The 25,046-nt window shown below is 33.7% G+C and overlaps 1 protein-coding gene across 3 annotated transcripts; it reads left to right on the top strand.

Annotated features, from left to right (window-relative positions):
• Positions 1–7,442: 7,442 nt before the first annotated feature.
• On the top strand, positions 7,443–14,378 carry LOC108466086 (protein ESMERALDA 1-like). 3 transcript variants are annotated; one of them, XM_053025006.1, is made up of 10 exons: positions 7,443–8,154; positions 8,938–9,007; positions 10,101–10,168; positions 10,290–10,378; positions 11,001–11,198; positions 11,460–11,664; positions 11,800–11,967; positions 12,840–12,941; positions 13,042–13,232; positions 13,681–14,378. In XM_053025006.1, the coding sequence occupies exons 1-10, from the start codon at positions 7,789–7,791 to the stop codon at positions 13,841–13,843; spliced, it is 1,620 nt and encodes a 539-aa protein (XP_052880966.1). In that variant the 5' UTR covers positions 7,443–7,788; the 3' UTR covers positions 13,844–14,378. The 3 variants fall into 3 exon arrangements, with proteins under 3 accessions (XP_052880966.1, XP_052880965.1, XP_052880963.1); XM_053025005.1 differs by having other exon boundaries at positions 12,774–12,941; positions 13,042–13,199; XM_053025003.1 differs by having other exon boundaries at positions 12,774–12,941.
• Positions 14,379–25,046: the final 10,668 nt, after the last annotated feature.

The raw sequence follows: 25,046 nt of genomic DNA, 5'->3' as shown, positions 1-25,046 counted from the left end.
ATCACTTAATTCACATATTAACACATAACATCTCACATTAGCAATTCATTTGTATTATTCGAATACAAGCTCAACATGCAACCTCATCCCTTTAGTTTTCCATTCAATAATCGAACACAAAGATCACATGCCTAACTCACTATCCAATCTTGATTTCTAACACAAATACTCTCCCTTAACCGAATGTCCATAACCAATTTGCAAAACATTTTCACTTCAACATAGTCGATTGTCATTAAGCAATTAAGCCACATCTATTCAATTTTACCAAGCTCAACTTATCTATAATCAACCTTCAATACTCTAAAGCATCAAAACAACATAAAAAAATACAACCATCCATGACCGAATGTCATCTTCATAAATTTACAAAAACATTTGCCATGAGCTAGCTTCTATACTTGATGACCACTCCAAATATACAAAGATTTTCAATGAAAGAGCATTAATCATACCTTAATCCCAAGAACCACCTTGGCCGAACTTCCCCTCTTCTTCCTCCTTCAATTCACGGCCAAGAAGAACCAACTTCTTCTTTTCTTTCTTTCTCAAGTCACGGCTAAAGGGGGAAGAACATGGATGAGACAACTTTTTTTTCTCATCACCCTTCCCATTCATTTCTTTATTACAAACCCTTTATTCTTTTCTTTCTCCCATAACCCACTAACACAACATGTTTCCAACATGTTTCACCCCATATCATTTTGTCCATCCTCATGCTCATGGCCGGCCACTACTAGTTAGGGGGGGAAAATTGACATGCAAGTCCTCCCTTTTGACTACATGCACTATTAGATCCTTGTAGATTAGCCTATCACATTTCAAAAGTGTCACACAAGTCCTTTTGACTAAATTCACATGCAATTTACTAAATCGAAGCTTAAAAATTTTTGCACATTCATATTCACATATTTTAGACCATAAATATCACATCCAAATAATTTGGTGACTCGGTTTAGCGGTCCCGAAACCGCTTTCCGACTAGGGTCACTTTAGGGCTGTCACATGCATTGTCTTTTTGATGGGTGGCAACATTGTGGAGATCTAGACATAATTTCTATGCCTTCCAAAACGAGAGAGAAATATAATAAGTATTGGGGTGAAGGAAACAAGATCAACATGATAGTTTACTTTGCAGCCATCTTTGATCCGTGATGTAAAATGAGTTTTTTGGACTTTGGGGTCAACTTGCTTTTTCCTAATGTTGCTAATGACATTATGAAAATGATTGATAAAGAATTGCATTACTTGTTTAATGAGTATTCTTTTAATGCCAGGAGAATTGAATTGTTTAAAGGTAAATCTAGTTCTTCAACAAATCTTAGCAGTTCAATGGAAATAGATCAGTTAGAAATGAAAACGGGTTTGGCCAAACAAAAATACCTTAAGAGGAAGAAACAAGTTGGATTAGAAAGCAAATCTGAATTGGATAGATATTTGGGTGAGGATGAAGAAGTAAACAATTCAAGTTCATTTGATTTACTATTGAGTAAACAATTCAAGTTCATTTGATTTACTATAGTGGTGGAAAATGAACAGTCCTAGATTCCCTATTCTTGCACAAATGGCTCGAGATATTCTTGCTATTCCTATCTCAACAGTTGCCTCGGAAAGTGCATTTAGCACAGGTGGACGTGTTCTTGATAGTTTTAAAAGTTCTCTAACTCCTCCCATGGTCGAGGCTTTGGTTTGCACACAAGATTGGCTTCAGAAATCTAATGATGCCAACAATCTTGAAGATTATGTTGATGAACTTCAAACCATGGAAGACGGTAATATATAAATTTTAATTTATAAAATAAGATTTTGTATTATTTATAAGCATTTCCATAATTTAACTAACACTTTTGTTTTTAAATTTGCTAGATTTATTCAAAATACTCAAGATTAAGAAGGTAATATACTTAGCATTAGTTTATAAAGTTAAATGCTTATTTAATTTATTTTTACAAACATTTTTATCATTTAACTAACTCATTCAATACTTTTACTAGATGTTTCAATATTATCAACGGTGATTGAAGCACAAGAAGAAAGTTAAACTATTCTATAATGGTTTTTGAACTGATGTGTTATTGTTATTAGTTTAGTTTGGTTTGTTATTGTTGTTGGTTAATTGAGCTTTTGTTGTGTTCTTTTTTTTTTTTGGGACTGGTGTAGGTTTCTGCTGTATTTTGGACTTTTGCTTATATTTTTTTTATTATAATATTGTTGTATTGTTTTTGTTGTTTATTTGGACTCATGAAGAAACTTAAACTATTCTATAATGGTTTTTGAACTGATGTGTTATTGTTATTAGTTTAGTTTGGTTTGTTATTGTTGTTGGTTAATTGAGCTTTTGTTGTGTTCTTTTTTTTTTTTTGGACTGGTGTAGGTTTCTGCTGTATTTTGGACTTTTGCTTATATTTTTTTTTATTATAATATTGTTGTATTGTTTTTGTTGTTTATTTGGACTCATGAAGAAACTTAAACTATTCTATAATGGTTTTTGAACTGATGTGTTATTGTTATAATGTTATTAGTTTGGTTTGGTTTGTTATTGTTGTTGGTTAATTGAACTTTTGTTGTGTTCATTTTTTTTGGGGACTGGTGTAGGTTTCTATTGTATTATGGACTTTTACTCATTTTTTTTATTATAATGTTGTTTACTTCGACTCATGTTGTTTACTTGGTTAGTTGGACTTTTGCTTAAGTTTTTATTATAATCTTATTGTATTGTTTTTGTTTTTTTTTTGGGACTAATGTTGTTTATTTGGGTTGATGTTGTGTTGCTTTTATTTATTCACTTATTTACTTTAATTTTTTGTTGTACGATCATGTTTAAAAACTTTAAAGAAAATTATTTTTTTGAAAAATTACATAAAAATAAATAACGCTAGAGTCATTTTTTTTTTAAATTTAACTCGAAAAAATATATTCGATTCGATTTGATTCGAATTCCATCTCACTCAACTCGATTCGAGAAAATTTCAAATAAAGTTAGGATGATAAAATAAGATTCGAAAACCCGATTAACTTGAAAATTTATGATTCGATTCGATCGAATGCTCACCCCTAATCCTTATTTGTTCTCAGGTCTATTTAAGAGCTTTCGTAAGCTTGTTTGAGACTCGGTTTAGTTTGTAAATAATATTTTGCATGGTCTATGAAGTGTTTTATTGTTTAATCAAAATTTTGAGCCTAAATTGAATGTAATCTGTTTCGGTAGTTGTAGTAACATTTTTAGCTCGGGTCTGATAACCAAACCAAGTAAGGGGTGTTACATTCACTTCTTAGCTCAACAAAGTTCGTATAGCCTTTTGTATGTTATGTTTTGAGTTGGCATGTACTTATTGTCAAAAGTTAGCTTTAGACTCCATTTTGATGATATGATATCTCTAATACTAATGTTTTGTAATCTAAGCATGTTTATATATGTGCAATGGTGTGATTATGAGAATATGTTAGTATGCATGATTAATTTATAATGTTTATGTCATGTATCATTTGTTGCTTCTATACTAAGTAAGCTATTTTGATGTTTGAATTTGGAGATGTTGTGATTATTATGATGACTATAACACCCCTAACCCGTATCCATTGCCGAATTAAGGTTAAAGGCATTATTGCACAAAATCGAAACATTAACATTCATTTCATAAGCATCGAAGCATTAAAGATCAATCATCAATATAGAGTCCCTTATATAGGTCATTGGGACCTTAAACATGTATTAGAAAGGGTCGGGACTACACCGAACACATACAAAATTTATCCAAAATTTAAACTTTTTTCAAACAAGTACAGTTCACACGCCCGTGTGAACAGGTTGTGTGCCTTACCCAACATTAGAGACACCCGTGTGTCTAGACCGTGACAAAACAAGGCATACATATTGACTTGCTCACACAGCCACAAGACACGCTCGTGTACTTTGGCCATAGTCAAATCTGACTTGGGTCACACGGTTAGCCACACGTTCGTTTGTCTTGGCTGTGTTCGAGCCTGACTTACAATTGTAGGGTACCCCAGGGGACACACAACCGTGCAACATAGCCGTGTGTCGCACACGGCTGAGACACACGCCCGTGTCCCTGCCCGTGTGAACAAAAATAGGCCATTTGAATAGCCAACTTGCCACCCCAATTGGGTCAAACCTACAAGCACCAAACCAAGCATATTTGTATAACATTATATGACCAATTCACAACCAAAACATAAACCATTCATGACATATCTTTGCCAATCAAATTTCTATCTCAATACATCAACCAAATCATAACATATCTAAAATAAAATCATACCAAACATAAGTTTCAACTTCATGACCAAACCTTATCAATTACCATAGCTAACACATGCCAAAAGCTTACATATCTTACCATTTCTTATATTCATACCCAAACACACTAAATATATCATATTGCCTCATAATTCATATACCAAAACCATATCATAATCACATCCATACCAAGCCATATTACATGGCTAAAAATATACAATCACAAAATATAATCTAAACACTTCTAGCCTATACATGCCATACTTTAATATATACATTTTCAAAGTACCAAAATGAGGTTCGATAGTGTGGTGATGAACTTTGACGATCCCCGAACTCACAGTAGCTTCGATATCTATAAAACAATGCAAACACACACACAAAGTAAGCTTTCAAAAGCTTAGTAAGTTCGTACCAAAATCAACAACAGTATATAAAATATGAAACAACAACACATAAATACTCATAAATTCTTTACCCATCTATCAATTTCATGCCAACATCATCCATATATTTACACCAATTCAATAAACTTTATATGCATAATACCATCTACCACATAGGTATTAAACTTACCTGAACATTCTCGTATTCATTCATTTTCATTCTCACCTCTTGTTTGGATATTTTAAGACTTTCTAAAGATTGCCAATGCTTTAAACATCCGCACACTTAGTGCTTTAAAGATTAGCCGAAGCTATAATAATTCTACACACTTAGTGCTTTCTCAATTAACCAAAGCTATCTCGGTATCGCACACTTAGTGCCTTATATAGCCGAAGCTAGTTTAAATCGCACACTTAGTGCCAAATACCATTGATTTATCATCATATTCATCCAAACTAAATGTATATACAATCTATGTATAAACAAAGCATCAAAACATACTTATAACATCATGTTTTATGTACGAACTTACCTCGTACTCGGAGTTGTCGACTCGGATTGTTTACTTAATAACCTTCGACTTCCCTTGGTCTAAATCTAAATTCCTCTTTTCTTGATCTATATGTATTCAAAATTAACCCTTTTATTCACTAAATCATTCAAACCAATCCATATACACACCTCACATTGTCACATTTCGACACTTTAGTCCCTAATTCACAAAATCACAAAATACACAAAGTTTGCTTGTACACAAGCTTAGCCGAATTTTCATACCTCTCATACAAGTCCATACATTTCATTTATTTCACATTTTTGTCCCTCAATTTACATATTTCACAATTTAGCCTATTTTACTAAAAATTATAAAAAATCCAAAGATAAAACATATAAACCCAACATCAAACTTTCATATTTCATCATATAACAACATAAAACTCATAAATATATCCATGGAACATTTCAAATTCATCATCAAAATCAAAAATTGAGGTATGAGCTTAGTTAAACACAAAGCAACAATCACAAAAACGTAGAAATTATCGAAAACGAATAAAAAACGAACCTTAAATTAAGCCTTGTGTGTGCTAAAACCCTAAATCTCTTTTTCTTTTCTTTTACTATGATTTTCGGTTGATTATGAACACAAAATGACCATATTTTCATGCCTTTATTTTATTTTAATTCATTTAACAAACAATTTACTAATTTACCCTTTTAATAACCATTATAAAATCACCTAATGGATGATTATTAATGTATATTCAAACTTATAATGGTCAAATAACCACATAAGGACCTTACAATTAATAAGAAAAATCAAATAGGCACTTTTAACATATAGCAAACAACTTTTACATTTTACGCGATTAGGTCCTTTTATCAAATTAAGCACACAAACGATTAAATTTTCATATGAAACTTTCACACATACTAATTCACACATCATAAGCACGGAAAATAATATTTAACTATTTTTCTGACTCAAATATATGGTCCCAAAACCACTATTCCGACTAGGGTCTAAACCGGACTGTTACAGTGACCATGTATTTGAATGTGTTTAGATAAGTATGGATGGTGTTTAAAATATGTATTTTAAGTATCATATGTCATGGATTTGATTTAGTGATGTTTTGGGTAGTTACTTGGTGATTTTTAGGTCTTGACAAACTTGTTTTGGTACAAGTGGCCAGATGTATTAGTACAAGTTAGTGGCAGAAAATGAATAGTGACAAGAACTTGTATCGGTACAAATGCCCACTTGTATTGATACAAATGGGGGCAAACAGGGGTTTCTCTTCTATTTTGAGTTTTTTTTATCTCGGAGACCCATATTTGGTTTTAATCACTCTTGAACACCTAGAACTTATTTCAAAATGTTTCTAACTTGTTTTAAATGACTTGAAAATGATTTTAATCAATGTTAATGTCTTTTCATGAATTGGTTAATGCTTGATGTTTATATTGAATTTAAAGTAGAAGTTAGTTCGAGTTGCTTCGAGAACAAATATGGTCTCACATTTAGACCCGATAATTAGGTCGGGTGTGGAGTGTCACACTATAGGTTAGTAATTGACTTTTTCATATCGCAAAATGTAATGGATATCATGAGATAAAATAGGATCATGTTAAGAGCATGAATTTTATTCCAAAGAGATTAAGAATATCCCATGACTGTAACACACTTATGATGAAGTCATTGAATGAACACTTAATTAGTAGCTTTCGCAATGACATATAATAAGAGAGAGTTCAGTCATGGTATACAATGAAATGATCCCATGATTAAATAATATTCTAATTAATACGTGAAGAGTCGAAACTTAATTACAAATTATTTGAGCCCTAATTATATATGTCCAATCGGTCCTTTCTTTAGCTCGAGATAACCGAAAACAAATTATACGTAGAATCGATAATTGTGGAATGAATGAAAATAATAAGAAAAATAGATCACATGAATCATTATTCACAATAAATGCATTTTTTACTAAGTACAAAAGATGACCAGAAATTAATTTAAATTTTCAAGCTCGTGTCTAGGCTTCGGCTAGAGTATTCTATCCAAACGAAACCACTCATAAACACCTCTCAAAATACATGTACTACTTTAAAAAAACAATTATAAATTTTTAAAAAATAAAGTAATTATTTTATTATTTAATTAAAATTTTCACTATGTTTAAAATAAAAAACTATATTTTATATTGGTAATATTCATAATAAGTATTTTTAAAATCGATTCCAACCGTCACGGACTTAAACGGAAAACACAAATACATTCTCTTTCCTATTTCCCTTCTTCTTCTCTTGCTGTCCCTCCCTACCAAACACCACGTCACGTACTCTCCTTTTTTTCTTTAGCCTCTGTTTTATTCACTACATGCAATGAAATAAAAAATTACATTTCATTTCCTCTCTCTCCTCCTTTCCCTCTCCTTCTTCCTCTCTCCTCTCCTCTCTCCTTTCTCTCTATGACGTCGCCATATACATAATAATAAATAAAACAAACGAACATATACAAAGCTTTCGTCTTCCTCTATGATGTAGATGCCATAAGGAAAAGAAGAAAAGCAAAGAAAACAGAGGAACTGATTTTATTTCATTTTTCTATATTTTTGTTTGTTTTTTCTCAAATGCACGCCAAAAATAGGGTTCCTAATAGCGGCCAAAGCACCCCATCACCACCGGCATCACCACTACGGTCACCGAGGTACCGCCCCGGGAGGAAGTCGGGTAGGTGCAGCCCCTTCCAACCGGGGCGGACCATTGCCCATCGCTTCTCTTGCTTACTTCTCTCTGTTCTTCTTCGTCGACAACGGATTTTCCTCTTTGCTCCTCTCATTTATATCTCCGGGATGCTTCTTTACATGGGCACCGCTTCCGTTGATGTCATTCCTGTTGTTAAACACCGACCCTCACCCGGCTCCGTTTACCGGAGTCCCCAGGTTTACAAGAAACTTAAAATTTATATGAATGCCGATAATTCCTCTGCTGACGCGGTGAGTCACTGGTATCTGATTTGCTCCTTTTAATGTATTTGGTGAATTTTTGGATTTTGCGCTTGCGGTTCGGCTTTTTATATGGTTTTCTGTTCTGGGTTGGTTTTGTTTGTTGCTCGTTTCAAAATTTGCGTTTTTTTTTTGTTGTCTGATCTGTTTTTCCTTCTGGGTTTGATCTTGATTGAATTTTGGGAACTAGGAAAATGTAGTTAGTTTTTATTTTTTCCGTTGGTTTTTTGTTGTGTTATTTTCTATCATTCTAAAAATTATTAAAAGTTTAGGAGGTTGGATATATATTTTTTAATGCCAAATTCAACAAAACAGAATGCTTTAATCAAAGAAACAATTTTTATCATTGTTCTTTCTCCTTTTTATTTTTCACCATTGTTTTCTCAGGCAGTAGACCCTTGTGTCTTGTTGTGCATGCTCATTTCCAGCAGTAACAATCTTTTGGATCTAATATGGGTCTGAAAAACATTGAAACAGTTGCCATGATCTCATCTTATAATTCGATTAGATGATCAGATGCCTTGTATTGTATCTGAAATTTCACTTTTTGTTTTCCAGCTTCTCTCATTGGTGTTCGTAAGAGCAATATGAATTGTAATACAATGATACTCTCTAATTATATCATGTGAAAGTTTTTATCCATTCAACTTGTATTGTTATTATTTTCCTGAAATATCTGCATGTTTAGACTTGCTGCATTTTAAATTGATTTTGGAGATTTACATCAGATGCTGATTTGTGATTATATCTGCCTATTTATTGAATTTGTTGTAGATTTCGACTGTATGGAAAAATTCCTATAAAGGGGGGCAGTGGAGACCTTGTGTAAACAAGTCTTATGAAGGTATGAATTCATATTCCCTTTATTCTATTGTAAGTAGTTCATGAAAGTTTTCTGTTGCTTTGTTGACATCAATTAGGTTCTTTTAGTTTTCTGACAAGTAATATAAATAATGCCTCTATTTCTGAATCTCATTGTTTCTATTATTCTGGTGAAGGTAATTCTCTCTTCTTTTTTTCTCTTGTATCTACTCAATTTCTTGTTGATTGTAACTTTCGCAAGCATCAATATTTGACTAACAAAAACGGGAGGAGTAGTCATTCCTAAGAAAATGGTTTTGGCACATAAGACAATATTATTACATTCCACAAAGGTATCAGAAACTGAGACTTGATTCATTTAGAGTTATATCTGATGGAAGCTAAAATACTTTGTCCAGCTTCCTGCCCCATCCCAATTACAGATTATAATATTCCAAGCTATCCATGATTCTAGATTAGATGTATACATCATTCGTTTGAAAAGGTCAGACCACTATGCATATTTATTGGCTAGGTTTTAAGGCTGGTAATTCAATGGTCTTGTAGTGCTCAGTGTTGCCAGTTAAGTTCCTTTGTTAATAACTATTTAAATAGTATGTCTTTTATTGTTGCACCTGTGATTTGACAAAGTTTTGTGATAATATTTTGATTACGCTAAGGGGAAAATTATAGCATTAGAAGATGACTTTCTTTCTGTTAAAGGTGTGTGAATGCCATGTTTCATACCAACAACTTATATCATGTTTGGTTGATGTGATTTCTTTTGCCTAAACCGTCGAGTCTGAGTAATGGAGTGTGAGATTGCTATTTCAAGGAAAAGAAAGAGACAAGGGAGAGGAAATATGGAAGTCAATTATGTGAAGAGTAACTCCTTAAAATTTTTGCAGGAATCCTAGTATGTATGAGGACCTCAGGAGCTTCATTAACCTGCTAGTGTAAATGTCTTACATTTAAGAGTTTTATATTCCATTTCTGGTTCTTTGCACATTTGAAGTGCTTGTGTTCTAAATGCACATGCACTCATGAATGCTTCATGTTTATATTCACGAGTATGGTTATGGTTGTTGACTATCTTCATTAATTTAAAATTTGGCTGTTTCTTTTAACTACTATAGGTTTACCTGAATCAAATGGTTACATCTATGTTGAGGCAAATGGGGGCTTAAATCAACAGAGGACGTCGGTTGGTTCTATTCCTCTTTAGTCTGTATTAAAATTTGTGCTTTACCTCTCTTTATAAAGCTTGTCTGTTTTATGGTTTTGTTAATTTATTTTTTATGTATGTGGTTTTGGACATTTTGTAGATCTGCAATGCAGTTGCTGTGGCAGGCTATCTTAATGCAACTCTTCTAATCCCTAATTTCCATTTTCATAGCATATGGCGAGATCCCAGGTCTGTTATCATTTATATTCAGTTGCCATGTTGCTTATGTGCCATCAAGGAAAAATGATAGTCTCAGGTCAGAGTGCCATTATCGTCTTTTCATTTCAAGACTTGCTCTTTATAGGCTTTCTTTATTGTAAAATTAGTATGAAAGAAGATTTTTCAGAAAGGTCTTAAAGTGGAGAAATTGAAATAACATATTTTATAATTTAAACAATTTTCTTAGATGCCAAAGAATTGTTAAAATGCTATTCAAAATTTCCATGAACCAAACATAGTTTCAAATTTTCAGTTCAAGACTTGCTCTTTATAGGCTTTGTTTATTGTAAAATTAGAATGAAAGAAGATTTTTCAGGAAGGTCTTAAGTGAAAAGAGATTTGAAATAAAATATTTTATAATCTAAACAATTTTCTTAGATGCTAAAGAATTGTTAAAATGCTATTCTTCAAATTTTCCTAAAACCAAATATAGTTTCAATTTTTCTTTGTTTATCTACCTCATTTGTTAATTTTACACATCATTTCTTTCTCTATGTGTTAAACTTGATACTTATAAACATTTTCTGATCTCATATTTTGCCAATCATTCTATCGCATTGATTGAATCCCGTATGTGGTTTTGCTTTTCCAGCAAATTCAAAGACATCTATGATGAAGAGTATTTCATCAGTACCTTAAAGAACGATGTACGAGTTGTTGATAAGATTCCTGAGTACATAATGGAACGATTTGACCATAATTTGACCAATGTTTACAACTTCAGAATTAAAGCATGGTCATCCATTAGGTATTACAGGGATGTGGTCCTGCCCAAGCTGCTTGAAGAAAAGTGAGTTTCAGCACTGATTGTTGCATAACTATATATTTTAAAGTTTAGCTTGTTTACTTGAGTGCCAAATGGTAATTATAAAAATTATTGCTCATATCAAGATGATATGAGCAAAAATACTTATTTTTTACTATGTGTATAGCTTATATGGACACATTTTCTTAACTGTTACCTTCTTCTAGTTGTATTTATTTGTGGATAAATTACACTGTTTAATGTCAGTCTTAATTTTTGCTACTTTATTCTGATTGAATGACCCAGGGTTATAAGGATTTCTCCTTTTGCAAACCGCTTATCATTTGATGCTCCTCCTGCTGTCCAAAGACTCAGATGCTTGGCAAATTATGAAGCTTTACGGTTTTCAAGTCCAATACTAAGCCTTGGAGAAACTTTGGTTGCTAGAATGAAAGAGCGCAGTGCAAACAGTGGTGGAAAGTATCTTTCTGTTCATCTTCGGTTTGAGGAGGTTAGTATTATTTTAATAGAAAATGTATTATGAAGGTTGATGATTTTTCTTAACATAAAGAGGATTACTGTTATGACTTTTAGTAGCAGTAATTATCGGTTTGGAAGAAGTGTATACTATATTTTTCTTATGCAGGATATGGTAGCTTTCTCTTGTTGTGTATTTGATGGTGGGGAACTAGAAAAGGAAGACATGAAAAAAGCGAGGGAAAGAGGCTGGAAAGGAAAATTTACAAAACCTGGTCGAGTTATACGCCCTGGAGCAATCAGGATTAATGGAAAATGCCCATTGACTCCTTTAGAGGTATTGTCAGTTGCATTTTTTTGTTTAAATAAAGGTTCAATTTATTGTTGTCATTAGAAAAAAAAAGGGGGGGGGGGGGAGGGGGGCAGGCATGCGACTTGGTAGATTAGGGTTGGTAAAGAACAGCTTTAGGAATGCGGTTATTGTTAGTCTATTATTTACTGTTGTGTTTGCTGAAGATATGACTGTCAGAGGCTCTTAAATTGCTCTAATACTTGGTAAAATTTCTCTGTTTTTGGTGTTAATATGTGGCATCAAAATGAAAACTAGAAAATTTCGAACTCCTTTGCAATCAAGCTTATAGGATGTGTATGAAAACTAGAAAATTACAAACTCCTTTGCTATCAAGTTTATAGGATGTGCACCTCGAAAAGAAATCATTCATTATGCCATGATTGAATTTGCTTAATAGTTTATGTAAAGGTCATGGCAGTGGATGAATTTGCTTTGTTATGTCAAATTCTGAATTTAGTCCCTGTACTCCCCTTAAATTAGGATTTAGTCCCTGTTCTATTATTATCTCTAAAATAAGGGTCAAAAGAGTAAGAATTGTGCAAATAATAGAATAAGGACTGAATCAACTTTTTTGTGTAGTACTTGGACTAATCTCAAATGTTATTGCTTTTTTATGAATTCTGGTTCTGCTGGAAATAATGGAGTGCCTAGTCTAATTACCTTGGCTATGTGATAGCTGTGTTTTATATGTTAATTTGAATGTCCCCAAGATCGTTCATATGCATGTAACTACAAGGATATCGACAGTTGTATCTGTGATAATTTATTTAATATTTTGTTGCACTTAATAGGTTGGATTGATGCTTAGAGGAATGGGATTTGATAATAATACATATATCTTTTTGGCTTCTGGAAAGATATACAATTCTGAGAAAACAATGGCTCCTTTACTGGAAATGTTTCCCAACTTGCAAACAAAAGAGATGCTGGCATCTGAGGAAGAACTTGTTCCATATAAGGTCAGGAAGCATATTAATATTTGAGCACTTCTTTAAGTCCTTCAATAATGCTTTTGTGATTGGACTTTCTATAATCTCTGACTTGGATTATTGCTTCCAGAGATTTTCATCCAGGATGGCTGCCATAGACTATACTGTTTGCCTTCATAGCGAGGTATTTTTGACTACTCAAGGTGGGAATTTTCCTCATTTTCTGATGGGCCACAGGAGGTACCTGTACGGCGGACATTCCAAGACAATTCGACCAGACAAGCGAAGGTTGGCACTGCTATTTGATAACCCTAATATTGGGTATGTATTTAACTTTTCTACCGTTTTCCCCCTTGAAGCATGGACCAAAATGATTTATTTATAATACACACATACACATATATATGAAAATAAAAATAGACCAACATTTCCATTAGGGTTCGGGCCGAAAGCGGATTGTTTCTGTGTCTGTTTTTTGACCATAATAGGGTAGAAAATGATACTGTTGGCAATACTATTGGGGATATATTTGCACGTTTCAGAAGACGTACAGTTGTATTATACACTCTACTTGAGAGTTAATATTAATTAGCTTTCTTCTTTTTCAAAGTAAATACTTGATGGGATGGTTTACATTTGATAAATTTTGGAAATGTCCCTAAGGTAATCCAGGGACGGCTGAGATGTTTTATAGTGAAACATGCATCCTATTTGTGATAACTGGAAATAAGACCTGTGGGATTCAAATTTACCTTCTTTTTTATTCCAGATGGAGAACTTTCAAGCGACAAATGCTGAATATGAGGTCTCATAGTGACACAAAGGGGTTTGAGCTCAAAAGGCCCAATGATTCGATATATACCTTCCCATGCCCTGATTGCATGTGTCGTACAAACAAATCAGAAGCAGCAAGATCATCATCGGCTACGTGATCTTGGAGGATTTTGATGGGTGAATGTATTTTGTTCCTGTAAACATAGCTAGCACATATTGGCCCTGACCCCCCTTTTTGTCTAATGTTTTCATTCTTTTAATCCTCTTTATGTGGAAAGAGGGCACACAATTCAAATTTGGGAGCTTTGAGGACATTTTTCAGAGGTCATACTGAAATTCTCAGCTGCATCTTTTTTGTATATGATGTTCAGAGAACAAAAATTGACGATTTTGGTAACGGAGGATGTCCCCGGCATTATTGTTTTGTGATTTTGCTGTAGCAGCAACTGCTGCATCTAACAACCTGTTAACACACGGTATTCTTTCACACCCTGGTTTTATGATTCTTTGTAAATTAGTTGCAGTTTGATTTGGAAGAAATTTTGGTTTAGGTTGTGAGAAATCGGGGTATCATTATTGATATTTCATATTGAATTTTGTGAGAAACCAGTTTTATGATTCAGTTTTGGTGTAAATAACTCTTTGTCCCAGTTTCGAGAATTTGTTTGTTATTAAATATTGCTGGATTTATAACCCTTGATCTTATTTTTTTGGTTACCAGTGCAACAGAGTTAAAAATTAAAACGGCAAGCAGAAAAACAGACAGGGTACAATCTTTTCGGTGATTTGCTTATAGATCATCAAAACAAACGTTCCATATCTATTAGCTACGGTTGCAGAAGACGGGACTCCTATTAAGGCAAAGCCTGCTATTATCTGGGGATCCTGATAATTATATTCTGGTTTTGTCAAACAATATTCAATCCATGCATCTGTTTACATAAATTTTACAAGTTACACAAGTTACAGACATTATCTCATCAACTTTATTACATTGATGGATAATTTTAACAATATAATCACAATGTCTACATAAACTTCCAAATAAATCTGATATTTATATTGTAGTGGATAAAAGTATTTTTTTCTTAAATTGAATTAATGTTTGAGAACTTTAATTAAAAATTGTTGATGTGAAGGATCAACAAGGAAGGAATACAAGAGTGGTGGAGTTGATGGAGGCTAGTTCATCTTATATGGGTGGAGACCTAGAGAATATAGAGGGTGAAGATAGGTTGAGAATAGAGTAGTAGTATGTGACTAGAATGTTTAAGAGTATATTCCTCCTTCATTGTCTTGGGGATTATTTATAGGTGAGGTTCCATGTTAGGCGGCGTTAACGTGGCAGATTTGTTATTAGGCCATCATTGTGGGACATGTAGGAAGGATGTTCGTGATAGGACAAGGATGTTCGTGATAGGACAAGGATGTTTGTGATGGGATGCATTGTAATTCCCTCTAAATCGTAGTACGGAGTAGCTGAGCCTATGTGATATTTGGTAGCCCAAAGACTTATGTTCTTAATGGGGGAGCAAATGGTGGTACCCTCCAAAGAAGTGAGTGGCTAGCTTCTTTGAGCAGCTACATTTTATCTGGTTGGATAGTCAAATTGGAAGGCGAAGCTTCTGATGACCACCCGGTCTGTAACAAGTGGAGTGTGCTTCTAAGATGGTCTATTGTACCACAATGTGTCTCAAGTTGTAGAGGTATAACAATATTCCCTTTCCCTCAAGCCAAGAAGGTCATAAATGACCTTTCTCAAGACAACTGTTTTTGCGCTATTGTGAATGTTTTTAAAATTTAGCCTTAAATGCCCCTTAGGAATTGTTTCTAGGAAATTGAGACTATGATGACTAATAATCTACACCGGCATGCGTTGAGTTGCCATTTGTTGTAGAATTGGTAGTGGAATAGTGCATTTTGAGAAAGCCCATATATATTCTTTAATTGTTTTTCTTTTAAGATTATTTTGCTTCTGTGATTTTTGGAATCCCTCTACCAACATGAGACACGTAGCAACACGATAGGCCATTTGAGAAGCTAGCCACTTACTTTTCAGGAGGGCATCACCATTCGCTTCCTCAGACATCCAATCTCCTATTAAGAATGTGATTTTTTAGGCCACCAAACCCATATGGGCTTATCTATTCCTTACAACGATTCAGAGGGAATGAGAACGAATTAACATTTGGTGCAGTGAGCATAGACAACATGACTTCTCAGTCTCAAGCCGATGTTCCCACTGTCCCAACTAATTCCACTAACCCAACTAGTTCTTTTACTTTAACCAACTCCACTATCCCAGTGTAAAAAATTTACCGTTAGCTAAGTTTGCTTATAATAGTAGTTATCAGTCCAGCATAAAAATGACACTGTTTGAAGCTTTATACGGAAGAAAATGTAAAACGCCATTGTACTGGTCCGAGCCGAGCAAATCCAAAATGGTAGGGATTGATTTGATTCGAGAAACTGAAGATAAGATTTGAATTATTCGAGATTATTTGAAAGTTGCATCTGATCTTCAGAAGTTGTACATTGATTTGAAAAGAAAAGATATAGAATTTGTTGTTGGCGATTGGGTATTTTTAAAAGTTTCTCCATAGAAAAAAGTGCCACGATTCGACAAGAAAGGAAAGTTGAGTCCGAGATTTATTGGGTCGTATGAGATTAGTGAAAGAGTTGGCCCTGTAGCTTACAGACTAGAATTGCCTCCTGAACTTAGAGAAAATTCATAATGTGTTTTACATTTCAATGCTAAGACGATATAGATTTGATCTTTCACACATGATTCCTCATAGTGAAATCAAACTACAACGAGATTTATCATATCCTGAAGAACCAGTGAAAATTTTGGCTCGGGAAGTCAAAGAGCTTCAGAATAAATGAGTGCCAATGTTGAAAGTCTTGTGGCATCGGCATAGTACTGAGGAGGCTACCTAGGAAATTGAGGAATCAATGAAATTACAATATCCAAATCTGTAACAACCCATTTTTAGTAAAATCGAAATAGTGGTTTCAGGACCACAAATCCAATGTAAGAATATTTATCTTATTATTATTTTAATGTCTACAGAATGTTAGTAGTATCGTATAAAAATTTCGTTAAGAAATTTTACCGTTTACATGCTTAATTTAATAAAAAGGACTAATTTACAAAAGGTGCAAAACTTGAATTCTATAAGCTAAAGGGACCTAGTGGCCATACTATTAAATGGTTGAAGGTTTTATGTAGTAATTAAACCATTTTAATCATGAGTGGATAAAGATAGACATTAAATGGATGAATTTTCAAGTATTAATAAAGGTTAAAATGTAATTTAATAAATAATTTAAGTAAAACAAAGAATAACAAAAGCTATCATCTCTTTTCTCCATTTCTTTCACTAAAATTTAACTAAGAAAATTTTATGAATAAAGCTTGAAAGTTCGGCCAACATTCATTGTGCATGTAAGTATGGTTTTGTCCCGTTTTTAATGATTTTCATGTTGTTGAGGTCGTTGTAGCTTAATCTAGCTAGCCCAGGCACTAATTTGCAAAATTGTTATATACCTGTTGTTTGTGATGTTTGATGGAAGAAAATGAACCTTTGCTGTTAGATAAACAACTTTTGTTAAGTGATTTTTGATAAATTTGTCAAATAGGGATTTAATTGAATAATATGAAATATTCATGATGAAATTGTTAAAAAAATGAAATGTATGGGCTGCTATGAGCCTATATAAAATTCGGCTAGACTTCGGTAGGGATGAAATTACATGAATTTCATTTTACGAGTTTAAGGACTAAATTGTAAAGAAATCAAAACATTAGGGGCAAAAGCATAATTTTGCAAAAATATGAATTTGGATTGAATTGAATAGAATGACTATTAAATTGATTGAATTTATTCATTTAGATCAAGATAGACCTCGTATGACTTTAGATCGAGGCAAAGAGAAAGCTTCGGATTAATCGACTCCGTTTCTACATTTTATCGTCAAGGTAAGTTTGTACGTTTCAATAGCGTGTTAAATTTTGTTTTAAATGCTATCATTCTATGATATCAAATTATGTCTAGCGAAACAATCCAACGGCGTATTGATGATCATTGACCAATGAAAAGGGATATCTTCGACTATCGATTATGAAAAGAGATGATGACGATCATCAACTATGAAAAGGAATAGTGACGACCATCGAATTATGAAAAGGGATAGCTTCAGCTATCAATTATGAAAAGGGATGGTGACGACCATCAACTATGAAAAGGGGATGGTGACGACCATCGAATTTTAAAAGGGGATAGCTTCGACTATTAATTATGAAAAGGGATGGTGATGACCATCAACTATGAAAAGGGATGGTGATGACCATCGAATTATGAAAAGGGATAGCTTCGGCTATCGATTATGAAGTGCGATGGTGACGACCATCATGATTACACTTCGTGTGAGCTTCGGTAAGAGTTTTTTTATGCAAGTTAGTTTGTTCCTATGGAAGGTAGTAAACATGTATATTCATGATTGTGGAAAGTATGAATTCATATGATTTAAACTTATGAAAGTTATTTTATCATGTGTTAATATTGAATTTATGTGATTAAGCACTAATTTAGGTTGTTGGTGATGCTTAGGCTTGTGCCAAGCTTGTGTTGGATTTAATCCATATTTATTTTAAGCTTATGCATTGTAATGGTAAGCATTGTTTATGTATTAAGGACTTACTAAGCATTATATGCTTACTTTGTGTTGCTTTTCTATGTTTTATAGTTAATCGAAAGCTCATTCGGGTTGGAAGATCGTCAGAGACCTATCACACTATCCATTGGTATTATCGGTAGATTTTGATGTTTTTAAGTCATGGTTATAATGGCATGTATAGGTGTTTTTTGCTTGATGAAATAGCCATTATGTTTGGCTTGTAAATGTGGTATTTTGGTTAATGAATTAGTTGTCATGTTGGCTTGTATATATGTGGTTTTATGATGGTTGAACATGGGTTGGGACACGACCATGTGTCCCTACTTCGAATGTCCACACGGCCTGAGACATAGGCGTGTGTCTCAGCCGTGTGAGTCATACGGCCATGTGACCCCTGTAGTATGAAAATTTTAAACTTTTTCCCAAAAATTCTATATGTTTCCAATTTAGTTCCGGATCATTCCTAAAGTGTTTTTATGGCATTAAGGGCTCAAATAAGGGACAATAAGCTTATGTTTGAATGGAATATGATGTGACTCTTGAAATGTTTCGAGATAAATGTTTAAGTGTTAAATTTTTTGGTAATGTTCTGTAACCCTATTTCAGCGATAGATATGGGTTAGGGGTGTTATAGAATCTATTCTCAGGTAACAATTTCGAGGACGAAATTTCCTAAGGGGGAGAGTTGTAACAACCTGTCTTTAGTGATATTAGAACAGTGGTTTCGGGACCACAATTTCGATGATTAAATTATTATTTTATTATTTATTTAGTGTCTACGGGATTTTATTAAGGTCGTATTAAAATTTCGTTAAGAAATTTAATGTTTATATGCTTAATTGAGTGAAAAAGCCTAAATAGTAAAAGGTGAAAAAATTAAGTTCTAATAGTTAAGAGAGTCAAATGACCTTATCAGTGAAAGTTAATGGACTTGACTGGTAATTATACCATATATGTTGATAGTGGATGTACATGGATTTGGTATTATTGAAATTTTGATAAATTTTAAAGGGCAAAAGGGTAAATTAGTAAAAAAAACTAAAATAACCTAAGAAATCATGTTCATCTTCTTCATTTCATCCTATCTCCACTGAAAATCACCATGGAAAGAAGCTAGGGTATTCGGTCAAGCTCATTTCATTGCATGCAAATGTATTCAAACTAGTTTTTAATGATTTTTATATTTTTGAGATCATTGCAACTAGGTCCAGCTAGCACATACCTTCATTTTTGAATCTATTAAAAATTTTTAAAGTTACCATTAATGAATCTTGAATTTTTTTTCATGATAACCATGTGTTTGAAGCTTTGATTGTGGTATTTGGTTGAATTGTGAAGTGATTTTTGTTAGATTTTGATATAAAGATTAAATTGTTAAAATGTTAAAATCTCAAGGTTTGATAGTGAATTGATGTACAATAGGGACTATTAAAGGGCCTATAATATTCGACTATAACTTGATTCTAAGAAAATAGTCAATTTGATGATTTTCGAGTAAGAGGACTAAATTGTAAAAATTGTAAAAGTTTAGGAATATGTGTAATTAATGAAAATTTAAGGGTAATGTACATTGAATGAAATGTGAAATATGTATGATATTAATTTATTGTATTTAATTATCATATAAATCAAAACTTGGATAAAAAAGATAATAACCGAGGAAAAAGGAAAATAGCGAATTAGTCCTTGCGTGTTGGTCGGAATCGAATAGTAGCTAAGTTCATAGTGTTTCATTACGTAAATAAATTTCTAATTTGCATTCTTATAATATATTTCTTTAATTAAATGTTCATAGATAATTAATGAATGATTGCACATATGTGCCCGTGTTTGTACTTCGGTACCCCGTATTGTACTTTCGTGCTCTGGTTATACTCCGGTAAACGTAGATAAAATATTATATAAGGTGTATTTAATGGTATTTAGATTAAGTGTTATACTACATTCTTACTAAGCTTGCAAGCTTATCGATTTTTGTGGATTATTTTGTAGATAACCGTCGCTAACACTTTGGAAGAATCATTCAACTGGCTCACACTATCCGTTCAAGTTAGTTGTTTTTATAAATCTTAAGGTAGTGGCATGTATATATATAGATGAATATGGGGTTGAAGGGCATATGATGTTTTGTATTAGCATTTAGGTATGTTTATGCTTTGAAAGTTATGGTTGGGTTGGTGTACTTTAATGTTTCACCAAGTATTGTCATTTTGGGCACTTACAAATGCTTGTATATAAGGTCTCATGTTGGTATTTTATGATGTTATGGAAATGGTTAATTGGGATGGGTTTTGGTAAGAGTTTTGAATTATATTATATGCATGAACTAAAGTGTTTTTTTTTGCCTATTTTTATATGTTATGTTTGGATTCTAATTGTGGTGCCTCTGAATGGCATATTGGTTAGTTGAATTAGAATTCTTGAAATAGTATTTTGATGTATATTTGAGTGATGTTTAGGTTCCATTAAATGCGCTTAAAAATATTGTAAGGTTATGCATGAAATGGTCTAAGAATGACTTGATTTTAAGTAAATTTTGGGTCCACATGGCCTGAGACACGGACGTGTGTCTTAGCCGTGTGAGGCACACAGCCTAGTGACACGACTGTGTTTCATGTGATGATATCCTTAGGTTGCAAGTCAGTGAGTTACACGGCCTAACAAACGGCTTGGCATACAGGTGTGTGGCGCAACTCAAAGAGTTACACGGCCTGGCACATGGGCGTGTGACATGGCCGTGTGAACCTACTCAAAGAGTTACACGGGTGAGGATACGGGCTGGGACACGGCCGTGTGTCCCTAGTTCAAAGGTTACACGGCTTAAGACACGAGCGTGTGCTTCAACCGTGTAAGGCACACAGCCTGGCCACATGGGTTTGTGACCCTTGCTTCTAATTTTTTTAGACTTTTTCCTAGACTTTTCAAGTTGTTTCAAATTGGTCCCGATTTACTTCTAAGATATTTTTAGGGCCTTGAGGGCTCGATTTATGGATGGGATGTAAGTATTTTATTGCTTTATGATGTGCTTATACTGTTGATTGATATTTAGTTTAATTGTTTATGATTGTTCGGTAATGTTTTGTAACCTTAATCCGGTGACAGATACGAGTTAGGGGTGTTACACTTTATGTGCAAGTTACGTATTTTCTAAGTGAAGTAGGGTATCCTAAGATTATCAAGACTCCTAGGTCTATAAATACAGACCTTAATTTTGTGAAACTATTCACTAAACATTTTACCGTCAAAGTTTCTATCTAAGTTTAGATCACAGCTATCAGGGTAACCTTTGTCTCATTGGGTGTGATTGTCTAGGTTCGCATTACATGAATTTTGTATGTCTTGTTCTGCTTATGTAATATGTGTGTATGTTTGTTGCGAGCCAATCAGTCCGTCTACCAGCAAGGATAAAGGCAAAGCTAAACCTGTTTAAGTTTCTTCATTTTTCGATGAGTGGTCTGGAATTATTTGGAGTATGTTAACTGTTATGTTATTCAGTTTATATTGATATGTTTTCTTAAAGTATTATGTTTTCAAAACAAGCTTCAAAGGCAAGTTATCTGAAAAGATATGTTTTAAAGCTATGAACCTCTGTTTTCAAATACGATTTGAAATTATGATTTTTAGAGCATAGTTTTGTGCAAGCTCTTATGCAAGCTAAGGTTTTAAAGAATGTTTTCAGAATTGGTTTCACAATTTTTGTATCAACGAAGCTCTCTATGTGAGCTTAAATGATAAGTTGTGTATTAGCAAAGCTCCCTATGCGCACTTAAGTGATAAGCTGTGTATCAGCGAAGCTCGCTACGTGAGCTTAAGTGACAAGCTATGTATCAGTGAAGCTCCCCATGCAAGCTTAAGTGATTGTGCTCTTTAGTGAGCCCAGCTCTATGCGAGCTAGTGTGACATGTCTCAAAGTGAATGTAACACCCCTAACCCATATCTGTCGTCGGAATAGGGTTATAGAGCATTACCTTAAAATTAAAACTTTAAAAAATAAATTTAGTACCTCAACATAAACATGGCATAAATAGTTCATCTACATGCATCTCTTCCCTTAATCGAGCCTTTGAGGCCCTAAAAACACTTTAGAAACAATTCAGGACTAAATAGGAATCATTCGAAAAGTTCAGGAGAAAGTTAGAAACTTGAACTGTGTGACTCACACGGCCGTGTGACTCACACGACTGAGTCATATGCTCGTGTCTCAGGTTGTGTAACATTCGAAATTAAGACACACGACCGTGTTCCAGCCCTTGTCTGTGCCCGTGTAACTTTCGAAGTTGGGTCACACGGCCAAGCCACAATCCTGTGTGCCAAGCCGTGTAACTCTCAAAATGGCCTCACACCCCCGTGTGCCAGGCTGTGTGCTAGGCCGTGTAACAGCCTGACTTGTAAACCTTAAAACCTACAGGGGACACACGACAGTGTCGCATGGCCATGTGTGACACACGACTGAGTCACATGCATGTGTCTTAGGCCGTGTGGACATGAAATTAGCCAAAATCAAGCCATTTCTATAACCATTTCAAACTTGTACCTAAGCATCATTTGTGCCCAAATTCAAAGCACCAAAACTTTACCAAAACATGCATAAAATGACCAATTTAATAGACCATTAACATACAACCAATATTCCATACAAGGCACCTTAATTACAATCAACCAAACATACCTAAACATGTACACTTACCATATCTCAACCATACTTATATAAATCAATACCACTTCCAAACATACCATAGTCATGATCATTAAAACTTCCTTATAAACATACCATTTGGTCATCCAAGCATGCATCATATCTTAGCCATATTACTAGATACCAATAAGGCATCAAAAGTACTAAAAGTACATCAACCAAAATAACATATACATGCCAAACTTATCAACTAACATTCAAACACAAGTCCACCTATTAATGCCATTATAACCTTGGCCAAAACTTCAATAACTACTGATATAATCGCTGGATAGTGTGATAGATCTCCGATGAACTTCTAACTCGATCAAGCTTCTGATTATCTATAAAACATAGGAAAGAAAACTACGTAAGCATCTAATGCTTAATAAGTTCGTAAATCATGAACATAACTTACCATTTCAATGCATAACATTAAAATTAAGCATGATACAATCCAACCATAAGCTTGGCACAAGCCTAAGACATGAGAGATGTGAATTTCTCATTCCAACACATGGTGATATTCTACTTGTGGATCAAGATGAGCCTAAGACTTATCAAGAAGCAATGGCAAGCCCAGATTTTAAGAAATGGCTTAAGGCCATGAGGTCTGGGATGGATTTCATGTTAGAAAACCAAGTATGGATCTTGGTTGACCCACCTGAAGGGGTTAAACCCATAGGGTGAAGTGGGTTTTCAAAAAGAAAATCGACATGGATGATAATGTATTGTAATAACCCAAATTTGGGCCTAGTTTAAACAATGGTTTCGGGACCACAAATCCAACGATGGGAAAAATTATTTTTATTACATTTTTATAGTCTATGGTTTTACAAAATGATTTTTGAAAATTTCGTTTGAAAATTTCGATGTTTGGGCACTCAATTTAGTCAAAAGGACTAAATTGTAAAAAGTGAAAAAGTTGAGTTCTACATGTTAGAGGTGTCCAATTGTTATGAAATTTTAAATTTGAGGTCCTTAAATGGTAATTAGACCATTGGTTAACTTGTTAGGCAAAAATGGACATGAAATAGGTGAAATTGAATATTTTTAAGTTAGGGGCATTTTGTTCATTTAGTAATTAAAATGAATTAAAAACAAAATTAAAAGCCAATTTTTGTCCATCTTCAACCCCATGGTCAAATTTCACAAGGGGAAACCATGGATAGGGTTTTTTAAGCTTCCAAGCTCGATTGTAAGTCCGTTTTATCCCTATTTTTAATGTTCTTTACATTTTTTAGATCCTCGTAGCTCGGTTTAGCTATTTCCACCATTATTTTGAGCTAGGGTTTGAGTTTAAAAATTTACCCATGGATGGCATGCATGTGTTTTGATGTTTTATGGAAGAATATGAAAGTTTGAGGCGTGATAAACAACTTTTACTAAGTGATTTTTGATGAAATTGCATAAAAGGACCTATTTGTAAAAGTTGTAAAATTATGTGTAGAAAATGTGATTTAGTGAAAAATGTGAGCTACTATAAGAGGGAATATGAATTGGCTAGGCTTAGGATTTGAGAAAAATAAGTGCTTTTCATCTTATGAGCCTAGGGGTAAAATTATAAATATGTAAAACTTTAAGGGAAAAACGTAATTGTCATAGTGTGATTTTTGGACTAAATTGAATAATGTGAGTATTAAATGAGTTAAATGTGTTATTATAGCTCAAGAAAGACGAGGAATTGACCTTGATCATGGAAAAGAAAAGGTTGTGGACTAAATTGCAAATTCGTCATATTTTGCACCGAGGTGAGTTTGTATGTAAATAATGCATTCTTTTTACTGATGTTATCACATTTTTTTATGTTTTATGAAATGTGGCTGAATATTGAATGAAATTGACAAGTATCGAAAAGTGAGAAATTTCTCGGTTGAATATTAGAAACAGAATGGGATACAAGTGACATGTCACTAGTGACTCAAGTGTAGTACTATGTGAAGACCACTTTGAGAAGAGATAGCTTGGTCACAAGTGTGGTACTATGTGAAGGCCATTTTTGAAGA

This window comes from Gossypium arboreum, chromosome 2 (assembly GCF_025698485.1).
Source record: "Gossypium arboreum isolate Shixiya-1 chromosome 2, ASM2569848v2, whole genome shotgun sequence".
Classification (NCBI taxonomy): domain Eukaryota; kingdom Viridiplantae; phylum Streptophyta; class Magnoliopsida; order Malvales; family Malvaceae; genus Gossypium; species Gossypium arboreum.
This window is presented reverse-complemented; position numbering and strand designations above follow the sequence as displayed.